Here is a 17,337-nt window from a genome sequence, read left to right as displayed (position 1 = left end):
GGCCTTTGAGCACCAACTTCGCATGAGAGTGAGTAACAATGTTAGCACAATGTTGCAAAGATGCATTATCCATGTTATTGGAAGTAGGGCCTCTTAAGACAAATGGTGTCTTGGGTTTGTCGTTATCTTGCTTCCTTTTTATGGTAATAACGTCACAGTATTCAGAATCTACAGGTTCAACCATGTGAATGACATTATCATCATTGGAATACGTATAGTTGACCTTATTGTAGGGTTCTAGTTTCGAAGTCTCTCCTTTTTCATAAGCTGGGAAAGGCTCTTTGAATGCCTTGTGGTCCGATTTTTTGTTATGTCCATCTACCACAAGTTCACCAGCATCAATCATGTCCTGGACTTTATGATGCAAGTTTATACAGTTGCTAGTTTTGTGTCCCTTGTTTTGGTGATACTCACAAAATGAGGTCTCATTCCACCATGGTGGACGTGGTTGTGGATCATAGGGACAAGGGTTATCCATTGGTGAGATAAGCTTGTGTTGTAGCAATGTTTTGTAAATCACATCCAAAGGTTCTCCCAAAGGCGTATACTCTCACTTGGGTCATGTTGCCCATAAGTTTCTCGATTTGTTTCCAGACGTCTTATTGTTAGGGGGAGGCTTCTCAACATTTTTGGACACTTTGAGGCAGTTTGTGAGATTAAATGCTGCTTTAGCAGGTTTTGGTGTGACATTATCAACAACCCCATCATGTACAATTTCTCGATTCTTGTTGACATGTTTGGTTTTATCCTTGTTGGAAGTGGAACCTTGTTTTGTGTCTCTCTGAAGAGTGAGCTCACCTTTCTTGACCATAAATTATTTGATACAGCTAGCCTGTGTAATCATGTCTTCAAAGGTACGTGGACCTTGTAGTTGGACTCTATACCCAAAATTAGGTAAGAGGTTATCAGTGAAAATGTCGAGCTTCTCCGTTTCTGGGATTTTACGGAAATACTTAGTGTATAGCTGTCTCCACCGTTGGAAGAAAGTGAGAAAAGGCTCACCAACTTTCTGTTTAAGGTTGCATAGATCTCGAATATTTACAGGATGTTGAATGTTATGAGAATATTGCTGAACAAATGAATTAGCAATTTCGTCAAACATCTTGATACCAGGAGGTAAATGTGAGAACCACTCCAAAGCCTAACCACCTAGGCTTCTAGGGAATAAACACATAAGGTACATTTGATTATGTATAAAATCCATAAAAAAAGCACCAAATTCCCACAAGTGATCTTGGGGATCAGTAGTACCAAAGTACTTGTCATATCTGGGTAGTTCTACGCCTCATGGGAAAGGCAGCATGTTTATACTTTTGTCAAATGGGAATGAACAAAGAGCGTCCAACGTGTATGTCTTTGTGGGTTTCTCTTTCTCATGCATCATCTGAGCCAATTGGTCTTGCATAATTTTTAGTTTTTTTTGGAGTTTAGTGGTCTCAGCTTCTTCTTCACGTGTGATAATGGTCTCCACATTGAAATGGGTGGGCAGTTTAGCTCCCTCTTGGGCAAGTTTGAGAAAGTACTTTTCTTTCTCTTCGTTAAGTAGGATTCCCTGGAACTTCTGAAAGTTTTTGTCTCTTCAAAATTTTGCTATGTGTTTAGTAAGGATTTCCACCTCTTCCTGTTCCTCATCAGTGTCATATTCTTTCTCTTTCTCCTTGTCATCCCTAGGTTGTTCTTGATATCGACTATGACTACCCTGTTCAGGTTCATGATTAGTCATTATAGGAACGTGTTCAGTTTCTTTACGTTGTGTTTCAAAAGGGTCTATGGAGAAAGGATCATACATTGTATTTGGGAATGTAGGACCTCTACCTATTTCAGTATCCTCTTGGTAAAAAGGATTCCTAATTTGTTGCAAATTGGAAAATGTTCGTTGAACTTGAGATGACCTTGCAGGTGAGGAAGACTGTGAAGATGCCTCACTAACCAAACTGGATACAGATTAAGTAGCAAAAGGTAAGCTACCTCTGCTGTGATTACGACCCCTAGCACAACCACGTCTAAGGTTATCGGGATAAAACACGTTGCAGCTTCTGGTTGTGACAGTCATAGGCGAGGACAAGAAGTTAGAACTCGGACAAGGACTACACTAAGACTGAGTCTCAAAAAGGACAAGATAATAGCAAGAATGTTGTTCACTAAGGCACAAATGGTCTGATTTAAAGGCTAGAATAGCCAGAGATTATGACCACTGCGACACAAAGTATGACAAGCATTAAAACGAGGACCAAAATTACTTATGAGACAAGACTAGTCAAGGTATAAGACACAAGTCTTCAGCTAAGCGAAGTGTCACTATTTCAGGACTGTTTGCAAACAAAGAGCGCTAAACAGACGCAGAAAAGGATAGCGTGTAGGCCGCAGATAGCTAGAACAGACCCAAATTGGTAATGTTGATACAAAGTCTCACGTGAAAAACCTTTACGGGTCACGTGAATAAGTTTTACAAGCCGCGCAAAGAAGTTTTTGTCTTGCACGAAGGTCAGTAACAGTGGTTTAACTTCGCGTGAAAATGTTTACGGATCGCACAAAGATGCACAACAGAAATTTAATTTCACGCAAGGACAAAATGGCTTCACGCGAGTGTCAGATGATTTTGCGCGAGACACAAATGATTTCGTGCAAAAGGGCAGAACAATATCACAACAGCGACTGATTTTGACAAAAATTTTGATCGTTCCAATAACCAGGCAGATAAACAAGCATGTAGAACAGCAAGCGAATGATTTCAAGCACATCTGAAAATAATGAGCAAGGGCAAAAGCAACCTTGCGCATGAACAATCAAGTGACTTAGTTTGTGCTAATCCCTAAGAGAGCTATTTGTGTATGTTTTCGAAAGGTTTTGCAATCACGCATACATCCCTAGAAAATAAAAGTTGGCCTATCTAAGGTATTTAGTAATGGTTTGACTCTGCAACTTTTACGACTCACAAGGGTGACCTCCAATCCTGGTGCACCGAGGTTTTGACACAGTCTGAGAACTTAATCTTCAAGAGCTGCTAGGGAGATCTGAAAACCCACAATGAACCACACCCATGGAGATTTCTTCCACAAGGACATTTATATAGCGGTTGTCACTACCATGGCAAAAATGGCTATTACCGCTTGAGGTTCCATCATCACAATTTTCCCTGTAGAGAGATTGTCTGCTACGGTTAACCCTCTCTAAAGGTGACTGACTCACAATAGTATACCACAAGGGGACTTAGCTTCCAGATTCAAGGTTTTGACACCTTTTCACCTTTAGCCCAATCAAAGCAGACAGATTAATCTGACACGCTAAACTAAGATTATCTCTTAAAGATCTATGATATCATCTTCCAGTGATCTATCAACCTCTCCAGAGAAAGGATGCCTTAATCAACAAGTTGAAGATTCATCTATATGTGAGATGCTCAAAGTATCCTCCCCACCTACAAGGAATCTATCTTAGAGAGGAGTTTCACTAGGAACCCACTCCCTCAAGATCCACGAATAGTGTTCATGGGGGTTTAATTACTGTGTGTACAGATGTCAATTGTTGAAAGCAAATCTATCCAAAAGCAATAAAAAAAGCACAAGGTGGTACACTTAACCCTTTAACTAATGTGAGGTGAGTCCAAAGATGTGGAACATTTAACCCCTCACACAAGCTAACACGAGTCCACAACTCAGAAACTAGTGAATTCTAGAAAGCACAAAAGGGTTGCCTTGTGGAGCATTTAATGCTTATGTCCTGTAGACCCCTCCCCTTTAACGTGGTGCTGATCTTGCAACCACGGGGTGGAACGAGGGGCCGGTGGATTAGCAAGTCCAATAACCCAAAATAGCTATCTAAATCTATCACTAGTGCCTAAGCCTGCTAAATGAATACTAACGGAGATCACACCGTAGTATCAAATTATGCATGTGTTGTAAAATGAAAATACGGAAGGAAACACACACAAGCTCGACACAATAGATGTTTTTTTTTAGATCCAAATGAAGTGTTATCAACTGAGGAAGGTTACCTAGTGATCCTTGCAATGCACTTAGTAGATTTTACCTGCTTTTAGTGACTTTATCACGCCTTTTCAATTGTCTCGCAAACCGCTATTATGTTGTTCCAAAAAAATCAGAAAACACAGAAACACTAGAAACCGTGAACAGTCAGCAGAAAAACCAGAAAACACAAAAATTAATGCAAAAAATTGCCTCTGTCAGCAGAGTTTTGTGCGAAATTCTTGACAATCCGCGCGAAGAAGTTTTACGGCTCATGCAAAATTATATTCGGCTTGCGCGAAGAAACAGGTTTCACGTGAAGTTTCGCGTGCCCAAGAACTTTCTCGTGCGATGCGAAAAGAATCTTCGCACGAAGATTTTGGATCCTAACGCGAAAATAAATAGTCTCGCATGAAGATTCTCAAATCTGTATGGAATAGTACGGACAAAGAATTAAAAAATGATTAAAAAATACAGAAAGAGGCTAGAAAAATTGATTTTTGGGGCCCACGGTGGGCGCCAAAAATGTATGCGTGAATATGTGGCCTCTGCTAACACACACACTTCAACACGGTCATTGTATGCGGATTCATCTCAAAATGAACATCGAATTGTTCATCTGAAAATCAGCCTGCAAAGTGACCTGTTGCCTTCTATCTAAAGGGAATTGCTTGTCAAATATCCTCAGATTCAAGGTGTTTAAGCAACCAGACCCTATAAGAACGAAGGATTTGAATGCAATTTAAGCTATATGAATGTGCAAGTAATCTAGATGAAGTGCAAGCAATTAATCTAAGAAATAAAAGACATTAAGCTAAAAATGTATGCATTATTAAGCTAGATGAATTTAAACTAAGAATGCAAGATGTATGTAAAAATATGAGCAAATGTGAGTATGAATTCCAGCAGCAATTCGATGCAAATTCTCCAAATTCATCCTCTCAAAATGAAGAGATGAGGGTCTCTTAAATAGACTTTCTTGGAATCGATCAACGATTGAGATCGATTTCAATCAACGGTCAGGATTAAAGGTGAAGTTTAGTCATAAAGGGAGATTCCCAAATTAAAGGGAGTTAACAGATTTAATTTGAGTAAAATAAGGAGTTAACTGATTCAATTTGAGTAGGAAAGGGAGTTAACTGATTTAACTCATTTTTTATCAATAGTGAACTGGAAATTTCCCTTTTTGAACTGAAGAGAGATTTTAGTGAAATATTTAATTTAATAAAATGAGATATGCTCTCATAATTACCTTTTCTATTTAATTAAATAATCTTTTAATTAATTTAGAGGCACTTTTCCTATTTAATTAAATAACTTCATTTAATTAATTAGGAATGGCTTCCCATTTAATTAAATAATTTTGTTTAATTAATTAAAATAGGCACATTTATTAAATTAAATAAATTTAATTTCGTAGTACATTAGCCTTTAGGATATAATTTTATTTAATTAAAGTATGAATACTTAGTAATTAAATTAAATATTAATCAATAGGTTTAATGTAACTAACATGAGTACGTACTATAGGAATTAAATAAGAAATATGATGAATGCAGATTAGGGTCTTCTGCATCTGACAATTAAGTCAAGTAGTGAATAGCAGAATGAGAATTGCCTATTAGAATAGGTTTTAGGATTGATAAGAAATAGACCAGAATTGGTATCATGGCAATGCGCCAATTTTGGGGTATTACAGTAAGTACTAATAAGAATATTTAAATTGGTTGAATCTTTCCATAAACCACTAGATGACATTCTAAATGAGAACTTTCAAACCATTACCAATAAATCATGAATAATAAAACAAGACTTCTCTTTTTAGAATCAATAGGAACTAAACAATTTTTTTTATTTAATATGATACATATTTTTAGATCTTCGAACATGTTTCCATCCTATATTATATTCTACATTAATCTTGGATGGGTTTCTAGTATGTCTCATTCTAGCATGATGATAGCTAGAGGGAATCTTTCTTATCACATTTTAATTCACCCTCAACTGTGTTTTCTCCCAAATAATCCATCTCTTTTTGGAAAACATTTCTTAGGCATTTACAAATTCCTTCTAGTTACCATGATCATTTGGATTCTCTATCAACACATTGGATATGACTTACAAAATATCCCATTTTGCAATGTTGTGTTTGTTTACATTTTCAAAATGACATAGTTGGTAATATAGATCAATTTTTACATTAGATTTCAATCAAATAATATTTTAACATTAAAATAGCATTATGATGTTTGGGTGCCGCTATACCAATCAACAAATTAGAAGTAACTCAATGATAATTAAACCCTTAGAATACATCAAAATCTATAGTCATACTTAAATTCTTTGATGGAATAGAGTTTCCTTCTAGGAAAAATAATATGCACAAAATATTGCTCCCTTTGCAAGCCTTTGTACTCATGTATCAATAGTAACCTTTTATCAACAATGTAAGGTGTTAATCAAGTGATAGCTAATGATACATGTGGGTAATGAACTTATAAGTTAATATCCACTCTTTAATCCCTTAAGTGCTTGTAAAGACTCAAAATGCCTTGGGAAACATATCTAGTCATTAGGGAGGAGGATTGGACTTGTATAATTGGTCTCCTCATATGTTTGAGAGAAATATGCACTTGTACATGAACCATCTCGTCAAGCTACGCTATGAAAATCCCCTAACATCCACCTTTGTAGTTCAGTAGAACATGGAAGATTATTAGAAATTCCTAGTTGGTGTGAGTTATTTCTGATTATGCTATTTCCATTAATGTTTGACCTTGTATATTATGTGAAACTTCATGGTTGGATTTTTTGTATTCTCATTCTTGATTTTGAGTCAAGTATTCTTAATGGATCCTTCTTTGACACAATGATGGAGGGTAAAAGAGATCCTCTTGGCTACCCTTTCTTAGAGTTACACACAAAAGCTACCAAATAAAGAAAACACAATAATTTGTAGACGAAACAATGCAACTATGATAAGATAATCCCCATTAAACATGCCAAGCATAAGGCCTACCTCGTTACGGCCATATAAGTATTAATTACAATATGCGAGATTACTATCTTGGCTTACAGAGCCATATATTAGTATTTTCTTTCTATATAACTTCATTCTTACTTTTCCTAATGCTATATCTCTACTTTTATAGCCAATAAGGCCACAAGTTGTCCAGTCAAGTAAATTATTACAAATTATAGGTCCTACCCCAAAGGGAAAATCAAGGACGTTACAAACGAGAAAATTAACTTCCACGAGGACAAGGATAGGTCTACACATGATCCAATAAGAGAATCCCAAGTGTGCAAAATTCCAATATATCATATGAAACTATGTCGAAGCCAAACTTACACATTATCCAAACTGCCAGGTAATTAGCATGCCTCAGAAAAGAGAAGGAATAACTCTCATAGATGATGGAATTAAGTTCTATGCTCTTAGACCAAGGATGTACGATAGGTCCACATTAAGTAGATGACTGTGTGGAAAGAGAAACCATGAATAATGATGGTTGTTATCCAAACAACAAATAGGAACAAAAGATCAAGGAAATATTTTTGGGTGATGCAAGATTGCCAAAGTACCCAAGATGCTCCTGTATCAGACACTTGGGGTAACAAAAGAACTAATGTGCATCTTATGAAGCCTTGATGTTGTGATAAGTATCATAAAGATCTAACTCAACCTCTGTGATTCAAGAACTATCTTCAACATGCTTATTCTACCACTGAACCAAATATTCCTTATAGTCTTTTCTTTTGGTGCTTTTACTAATTCTGGTGTCCAAAATCTTTTCAATCCCTTCTATCCACTTCTTAGGATAATCAAGTTTATCAGTTTCCTCTCCATCTAATTCATGAAACTCAAATATTTTTGAAATATTAAACATGGGTGAAATATCCATAACTTTAGGCAATTCTACTTTAGAAGCATTACCACTATCATGTTTCTTCAAGATTTTGCAAGGACCAAACTTTTTCATTTTCAGCCTACTGTAGGTGCCAACTAGAAATCTATTTTTTTTTAAAAGTGTAGTGTTACCTCATCTCCAACTTCAAAATTATTATATCTTCTCCTCTTACCAAATCTGTCATTATATTCTTGATTACTATCATATAGATTACTCTTAACTTTCCCATGTAATTTTTTCATAAAATCCACAAATTCCTTTGCTTTAACATCGTTCTTTATCTTAGTATCCAACTTCCTTTATTCATTAGTTCTCGTAGGATTCATGTAATTTACAATTTCAAAATGAGTCTTCTTAGTACTTCTATTCACATAATTGTTATATTCAAATTCGACTTGTGCCAAAATAAAATCCCAATTAGTGGGTCTAACACCAATCAAACATCTGTTCACAACTTTAGTTTGTCCATCTGTCTATGATGAAATGTAGAACTAAACTTAATATTAGTATTCAAATTTCTCCAAAGCGTCCTCCAAAAATAACTAGTAAATTTATTATCTCTATCTGAAACAATTGTCTTAGGCAATCTACGAAGTCTCCCAATCTCTATGAAAAATAATTTTTCTATATGTACTGCATCTGATGTCTTTTTGCAAGGTATGAAATGTACCACTTTGGAAAAAATTTCAACCACTACAAAGATAGAACCATTACCTCTTTGAGTTCTAAGCAATCTCAAAACAAAGTCCATATTGATATCTTCCCAAGGTCTACAATGAATAGGTGAAGGCTACACACAAACCAATATTCTAACTACTTCCTTTAGCAACTTGACATATTCTGCAACTCCTTACCATCTTCTAAACATCCTTATATATCTGCAACAAAAAGTATTTTTCTAAAATTATCCTTACTATCTTATCAATTTAGAAATGTCTTGCAAGTCCAGTTCTCTTTAATAATGTTCTCTCCTATAGAGCCTCTCGGTATGCATAACTAAAATCCATTAAATAACATGTCTTCCTAAATGAAATAATCAACCCACTTTTCTTTCTCATCAGTTACAGGGTTCCTACAAGCTTCCAAACATTTTGCAAAATTAGGGCTAGTTTCGTATAAGTTCTTTAAATCTTCAAAGCCAAACACTTCAACTCTCATCTCAATTAGCAAACATATTCTTCTACTCAAATCATCTACCACCTAATTATATTGTCCAATCTTATGTTTCAATACAAAATAAATTTTTTGCATATGTTCAACCCACGTCATGTGTCTCTGATTCAACTTATTTTGACTTCACAAATATTGTAAAGCTTTATGATCAATTTATAGCACAAATTCTCTAGGCATCAAATAATGTCTCTATTTCTTCAAAGCTTAAATAATTGCATAAAATTATTGATCATTGAGTGAACACTTCCTCTTAGAATTATTCAATTTCTCATTGTAGAAAGCTATATGATTATCTTTTTGACTCAAAATAGTGCCAACCACTAGTATCACAATTAACATGAAAAACTTTATTAAAATTAGGTAAAGCAAGCACAGGTAATCCCTTTAATCTTTCAAAGCTTCCATTTTCTTCATGTGTCCATTTGAAATCCTTTTTTAATCTCCCCTCATAGTTCTAGTCATAGAATTACAAATAGAATTGAAAATTTTGATAAACTTTCTGTAAAAACTTGCCAACCAGTATCACAATTAACATGAAAAACTTTATTAAAATTAGGTAAAGAAAGCACAGGTAATCCCTTTAATCTTTCAAAGCTTCCATTTTCTTCATGTGTCCATTTGAAATCCTTTTTTAATCTCCCCTCATAGTTCTAGTCATAGAATTACAAATAGAATTGAAATTTTTGATAAAATTTCTATAAAAACTTGCCAACCCATGAAATGATCTAACTTCCCCAACATTCTCAGGTGTAGGCCAATCAAGAATAGCTTTTACCTTCTCAAGATCCATCTTCAAACTATTAGTAGGAATAAAAAATCCAAGATACACAAGCTCATCCTTCATAAAAGAACATTTCTTCAAATATATCAACTTTTCTTCCTTTAACCTCTATAATACTTGTTTGATATGCTCAAGGTGTTCCCCTTAGTCTTGTTGTAGATCAATATTTCATCAAGGTATAAAATCACAAATTTACCCAAGAATTTCTTTGAAACTTCGTTCATCAGCCTCATTAAACCAAAAGGCATAACCAACCACTCATACAAACTTTCCTTAGTCTTAACAGAAGTCTTCCATTCATCAGCTTCTTTGATTCTAATATGATGATATCCACTTTTCAATTCAATCTTTGTAAAGTATTTTTCTCCACTCAACCTATCCATAATGTTCATCCTAGGCAAATGAAACCTATACTTCACTGTTATCTTATTTATAGCTCTATAATCCATGCACATTCTTCATTCTCCAATTTTATTAGGTGCAAAAACACTTGTACTACACAAGGACTCAAAATTTCTCTAATCAATCCTTTTGCAAGCAATTCTTGCACTTGTCTATTCAACTCTTCATTTTATGCAAGTGTATGTTTGTGGTGCTTTATTAGGAAAACTAGCTCCATGTATCAAATCAATACAATGACTTATACTTCTCACATGGGGTAATCCATTAGGGACATTATAAAAAACAATATCTTGAAATTCAACCAATAAAGATCTAACCTCTTGTGCATGCTCAAGTTCATCTTGTTTCTCAATCTTTCTAGGGATCAAAGAAAAGAAAACATTTTGTTTCTTCATATCTTTCACAAACTGATTTCCATTAACCAAAAAAAATTTCACAGAAGTACACTAACTTGAGTTAGGGTGCTCCAACTCTACAAACTCAATTTAATCACAAATTCCTTAGATGCTAAATGCTCAAAATTGCCACTGCCAATGATCACTTTGTAACATTTATTCTCAATCTTGCATCTGGTCTTAAAAAGACTTGACCTCAAAACATATTCTTTTTCCAACTTCTCATTCCACAAGGTTCTTCTCATTATTAGGTGTTCTCCTTTATCAAGTTTATTAGGTAGATAAGAAGATTCTTCCTGAATCAAATCATTTCTACTAATACTTCTGATTTTCTTACCAAAAATGTTATATTCAAAATCTCTATGTCCTTTACCGCATTTAAAGCAATTTCCTTTAAAAAAATATCTATCTTCTCTCTTTCCATTACTAGTATTCCTAGAGTAATCAGTATAATGACCTCTATTGTAGTTATCTCTTCCTCTGCTTCTACTATCTTCTTTCCATTATGCTTTTGTCTTGTCAATAGATGTGTTTTCAGATCTACTACTTTCTCCATAAGATATTCCTCTGCTGTGCTGAAATCTTCCACCTCTTTCTCTCTATCTACTCTCATGTAACTTTGCCAAAATTTCTTCAATGTCCAAGGCATACAAATACACTTCTTCAACACTTTCCATCTTTACAAAGCTAATATCATCCTATATAAAAGTCCTTAAGCCATCCAAATATCTAGCAACTTTCTCAACTTCATCATCAATATGTCTTGATCTAATATCCAATGTGTAGAATTCTTTAGTATAATCTTTCACAATCATATCTTTATGTCTCAAGTTTTTCATTATTCTCAACAAACCAATTTGATAATCAATAGGAAGGAATTTATAATTTTTTAACTTACCAACCATCTTTACCCAAGTCTTGATATTTCCTTTTCCTCTTCTCTTTCAATCAGTTTGCAAGTGTACCCACCAAAGATATCCACGTCCTTTCAATTTTGTAGCTTCTATCCTTACTTTCCTATCACTAGGGGTACTTTCATAATCAAAATACTTCTCAATCTTAGAGATCCAATCCAACAATGCATTAGTATCAAGTCTTCCACTATAAGTAAAAAATTCAAAAACATGTCTAGTATTTGCTCTATTCAAAGCCCTTAAGAGTGTTTCCTCATCTTGTTCAACCTCACATTCAAGATTTGATGTTGTTGTTGCTTCTTCTTCATCACTAACATCCTCAAGACACACTCCTTTTCTATGCGATGTTTGAACAACTTCAAGTCTAGCTACAATTAGTCTCAACATATCCATAATACCATTGTCTCCATTTTCTCTCCATCGAACCATTTTGACAATAGTTCCTACAAGAATCATAATCTTTGCAAATTTTAGGTTAGAAATAAATTCTTCTACCCTACAACCAATCTTCAACCAAGTTCTACATGATCCCAAACTTTTCCAAGAAAGAAACTCGCTTTAATACCTCTTGACACGACCCCAGAGGCTAAAAGAGCACCTCCCAAATACTCTTGCTTAGAGTTGCACATGGAAGCCACCAAATAAAGAAAACCTAACAATTTGGGGAGGAATCAGTGGAACTATGATCAAATAATTCCAATTCAACATACTAGACATAATGCCTACCTTGTTGCAACCATATTTAATTATCAATTACAATCTATAAGCTTAAGAGCTTAGGATTACATAGTTGAATTTTAGTATTTTCCTTCTATCTAACTTCATTCTTAATTTCCTAATCCTAGATCTCTACTTTTATAGCCAGCAAGGCCACAAGTCAGCCAATCAATCAAATTATTACAAATTATAAGTCATGCCTCAAACGAAAACTTGAAGACCTTACAATTGAGCAAATTAACATATACAGGGACAAGGATAGGTCCACATGTGATCCAAGAAGAGAATTCCAAATGTGTGAAATGCCAAGATGTCATATGAAACTACACTGAAGCCAACCTACACGTTGTCCAAAATGCCAAAAAATTAATATGCCTCAGATAAGAGAAGGAATAACTTCCACAAATGATGGAATTGAGTTCTATGCTCTTAGACCAAGGATCCATGATAGGTCCACATTAAGTAGATGACTACATGAAAAGAGAAACCACAAAAAATAATGGTTATTCTCCAACAAAAAACAAGAACAAAAGAAAGGAAATCTTTTTAGGTGATGCAAGATTGCCAAAGTACCCAAGATGCTCCTGCATCATTCTCATGATTTTCCTTCAAGTCCTTGTTATTTGTTTTCATATATTTTTTAATATTTTCTTGTCATGTTTCCGAAAATGATATAACTACATAATCACATATATTCTGATTTCCCTCTCGCAGTGGGATGTAATTTTAAGTGATATTAAATGACAATATTGTAGATGATTTGATTATGTGGCCTAGTGTTGTAGCTTAGTATGATTGCTTTAAGTGATCACGATGTTCATGTTTGGTTAAGCTTTAGGTTTGTACAAACCTTATTTCAAGTTTAAAATAAGTCCAGTGTTTTAAAGTATAACCTTGGAAGGTGTTGTAGTTCTCACATGGCATTAATCTAACTTGTCAAACTATGCCTTGTTGACACAATTATAGGATTATTAGAGATCTCTTGGAGCACATTGTATAAAGTGGTGTAGATATATTTTAGTTTTATTTTGTTGTTCCCTTTCTCAATTAATTTAGGGAAATAGTTTATAATGTTAGCAAGGTTATTACACCCTCCTCATCCTCTCCTCTCGTGTGTCAATGACATTCTATGTCTTGTGGATTCATTCTTCTTTGTCTTTCCTTTAGTCTTTTTGGTATTTTAATGTTTGTGGAGCTTTATTGGAACCTTTGGATTTTTCCAACACATTTGTGGAGTTCTTTGACCAAAATATGCTGTTAATTTTCTCACTGGCCGAGATAGATGTACATAATGATAGCGTGGGTGCAAATCTACAAGGACGCTAGTATCCATATTGGACACTAGCATGCCTAGAGGACACAAGTGCATGTAGGGGATGCCAATACATTGGATTATCGTTGTATTGGTACATTAGTCTCCTAGTTGGGTAGCCATGTCTATTTGGGGCACCAATATCCTCATTGGGGCCTTAAACGAGCAGAACTTGTTTGCTCAAGTTTCTAATTAGGTACAAAAGTGTCTAGAGAACCTTTAAGGGGGTACATATGTATATCCATTTTAGATTATTGAAAGAACTCCTGCTACAATAAAGCTAGTGAATTCTTGTGTCTTCTTGGGCTTGAGTTGGCCAACCTAGTTAGATGTAGATTGGAGGTTGATAAGTCTATCATCTCATCCCAATGTCATATTCTGATGATGATTTGTGCCCATTATTATTACTATTTCACTATAATCACCTTACAAACAAGGCATTATAATGTTTAATGATATTTTTCAAAAAGTAATAACATTCATAAAATTCTTTAATTATTATAATAATTAATACATGATCAACATAAATATTTCAAATAGTCAAATTGAGATATTCCTTTTAGTATAGATCTTAATCAAGATCTAAAATAACTAAAATAAGAGAAATATTTTAAAAAATTCATAAGTTTTACTATATCATATTTAAGAAATATTTGATAGATGTATAACCACTTTTTATTATTTCAAAGACACTAGCTACTTTTAAATATATATATACTATTTTATTATGAATATTCATCAATTAATTTATTTTTTTAAATAAAATTATAAAATAATTATATAAATATTTAATTTATGTTTTCAATGATTTTTTACAATATTCTAATAAAAAAAATTTAAAAAATAGATCACATAATTTAAAAGATAAATAAATAATCAATAAACATATTTAATTAATGGGTGAATAGTTTTTATTTATTTATATGAAAAATAGTCTAATAAATAAATTATTAAACTATTTAAGAATAATATGTTAATTTATTTATTTTTAATTGTATTCTTTCTTAACTTGATTTTTTTAATAAAAATTTTTGTTTATTTCTAAGAAAATAATATAATACAAAATGTTTTGATTTGTTGATCTATCACTTCAAGAAAAGATAAATTAAAAATATATTTTATGTTTAAAAATATCATGGGATCACATATGAATGTTACTATTATATATTTATTATTACTATTATATATTTATTAGAATTTTAACCATACAACCTTCCCATCAAATTTAGATACTATTGTCAAAACTTTGATTCAATGGGAAAATGTACATTTAGGATAGAAAAAAATATAAAAATCAAATAACATAACGGTAAGTCACACATCTTCCTGCTGTTTCACTCGGTCGAATGATCTTCACAACTTGGCCAGGTACTAACCCTAAATATCTAGCCATTGCATCACTCTTTTGTATCCGTGGAAGCTATAAAAACAACAATATAATGAAACTAAATGAGTTCATATACCAATATGTTAAAAAAACTAAGTTGTATAACAATTTTTTTATATAAGCATTGTCTTTTAGCTTGTAAAATGAGCTGAACACTAAAATTTTTGTTTTCTTAATACATATAATTAATCAAAATAGAATAACATAAGCATTACTTAATACAAACAAATAGAATTATATATCAATTAATTTACAAGTAAGATTTATTTGACTACATGATTTAAGATGGCAGCAAACTTTACTTGTGTTTCTTTTAGTGTGTATCTGTCCAACAATGTCTTCTTTTCTTCACTGGTAAGAACTTGGTGTGTGGGAACCAATGTGTGCCTGCTAATGTTAATGAGCAATTCTGTTTCCTGTGCATATACATTATAACAATTATAATTATAATTAATGTTGGACTTTGTACTTGTTCAGTAATTACAGACGGCATAATAGAGATTGGAGCTTCTTATGTAGGATGTTTAGGTTCGAATTCGCTTAACACATAAAAATAATTAATTATAATCAATAACAATAATTAATCTAGGCTTCGACCATTTCTGAATAGAAACAAATTGAAACAAAAGTAATAATTTGGCCTAGTTTGGTTACAACTTACATTGAAGATTTCAATATTATAGTTAGTCTGATTCAAAACAGCTTTTCTGGCCATTGGAGAGGTACCCAGCTTAACCACAACAATTGCCTGTTTTATTTTGGACTTCTCCAGATTTGAACAGTAGTCTTTTATGGTGGACATTCCAAGCTTTTCATCCTCAGGAAACAACACAATTATCTGCCAAAATCATAAAAAAATTTCAGAGAAAAAAATTTCATTAATATTCTGAAAAGTTTAACCAGAAACAAACTCTTGCTCAAGATTAAGAGATCGAAAAGACTAATTGAATCTGAGAAGCATTAGCGGAGAAAAGAGAAAAAGAATAGATTGATTTTGTTTTTTCTTCGAATCTTCAGATTTTATTTCATTTCTACGACAGCAGCCATTAATTGAAAAGTGCAGTGAAAACATTAGTCCTCGCCTATAGACGGCATACCATATCTCTGATGAAGATCATTATAGTTAAGAATTTACGAATCTAAAATATCTAAAATATCAGATTCTTCAAGATTTTCATATCACAAACTAGGGCTGGTTAAAACTTCTGTTCTTGATAAAATAAAATAAACAAAAGGAAAATGAAGAAAAAGAAAAGAAGTAAAGTAACCTCATCTTTGAAAGCCCTCCTGGATTTGAGAATAGTGAAGTCTTTCCTTGTTGGGTTTTCTCCAAATTTATTGATGAATTCTCTCTCGCTCATCTTAATTTCATTGTCATGAACATCATAACCGCGGTCTTTGAGCATTTCCATTAAAGTGCGGCGGATTCTGTAGAGCTTTCTTCCCTCCCCTCTTAATTCCATCTTCTTCTTCCTTCTTCCTTCATCAAATTGGTAGAGAGGGTTTACAGAATTTTGGATTCACAAACCAGCAATTTGTACATTTGGGAAGAAATAAATTTGGAATGTAAACTAAACAAATTTCACATTAACTTAATTGTCAGTTGTTTCAACCGTTTCAATATTTATGAATTTGCTTTGAAGAATCATTTTAGACTGTGTTTACCTTCTTTAAAAAAAATTTATTGAAAGTTTCAGTTTCATAGTCTTTTAGAAAGGTTTTTTATATAAAAAAACACATTTGATGTGATTTATAATTAGAATTAAATTAAGAATTTTTAAATTATTTTTGATCTATCTATATTCCACACCTAATAGATTATGTGAATCTATCTTTCACAAAGACATGTAGTCTACTTGATCGTTATTCTATATATTTGATGCTTACAGAGGTAAAACTTTGACACTTGTTGGAGATCACTTATTTTCATACTATTTTGAAAAGCTTGATTAACCCAAGTATTGTGGCCTTGATCTTGGGAAACTTTATGATATAGTGCGCTTGAGTCAATGTAGTACTAGGATATTGATTAACATGAACCACTCCTCATAAAAAATGAATGAAGAAAGATTGAATAAAAATTATACAATTGAAATCTTACAAATTATTTGTATTAATCTTTATTAGTTCTATTGTGAATAGTGTATGAGGAATAAGTATCAAACTCCATAGCATGTATGCGATCTAATAAAAATAACACTAAAAAACAATTGATGATGTAATTAAGAATGGTTGTTGTCAAGTCTATGTCTAATTTAACATCATGATTTGAATTTAGTTGTTTAGTTTATTCATAATATATAGTGGCACATGTGTTTTATTAAACAATGGTGTACATGATATGGTCTTAATGTTGATTTCACGAGTATCTTGAATAAAG

The 17,337-nt window shown here is 33.1% G+C and overlaps 1 protein-coding gene across 1 annotated transcript; it reads right to left on the bottom strand.

The window, feature by feature from the left end:
* Positions 1–14,864: 14,864 nt before the first annotated feature.
* LOC149556588 (DNA-directed RNA polymerases II and IV subunit 5A-like) lies at positions 14,865–16,473 on the bottom strand. Its single transcript, XM_089785890.1, has 4 exons — positions 16,226–16,473; positions 15,619–15,795; positions 15,260–15,373; positions 14,865–14,990 (listed from the first exon to the last, which is right to left on the bottom strand). The coding sequence occupies exons 1-4, from the start codon at positions 16,418–16,420 to the stop codon at positions 14,865–14,867; spliced, it is 612 nt and encodes a 203-aa protein (XP_089642016.1). The 5' UTR covers positions 16,421–16,473.
* Positions 16,474–17,337: the final 864 nt, after the last annotated feature.

Source organism: Cupressus sempervirens, chromosome 5 (genome assembly GCF_028749045.1).
Source record: "Cupressus sempervirens isolate cs-2001-9-10 chromosome 5, ASM2874904v1, whole genome shotgun sequence".
In the NCBI taxonomy this organism is placed as follows: domain Eukaryota; kingdom Viridiplantae; phylum Streptophyta; class Pinopsida; order Cupressales; family Cupressaceae; genus Cupressus; species Cupressus sempervirens.
This window is presented reverse-complemented; position numbering and strand designations above follow the sequence as displayed.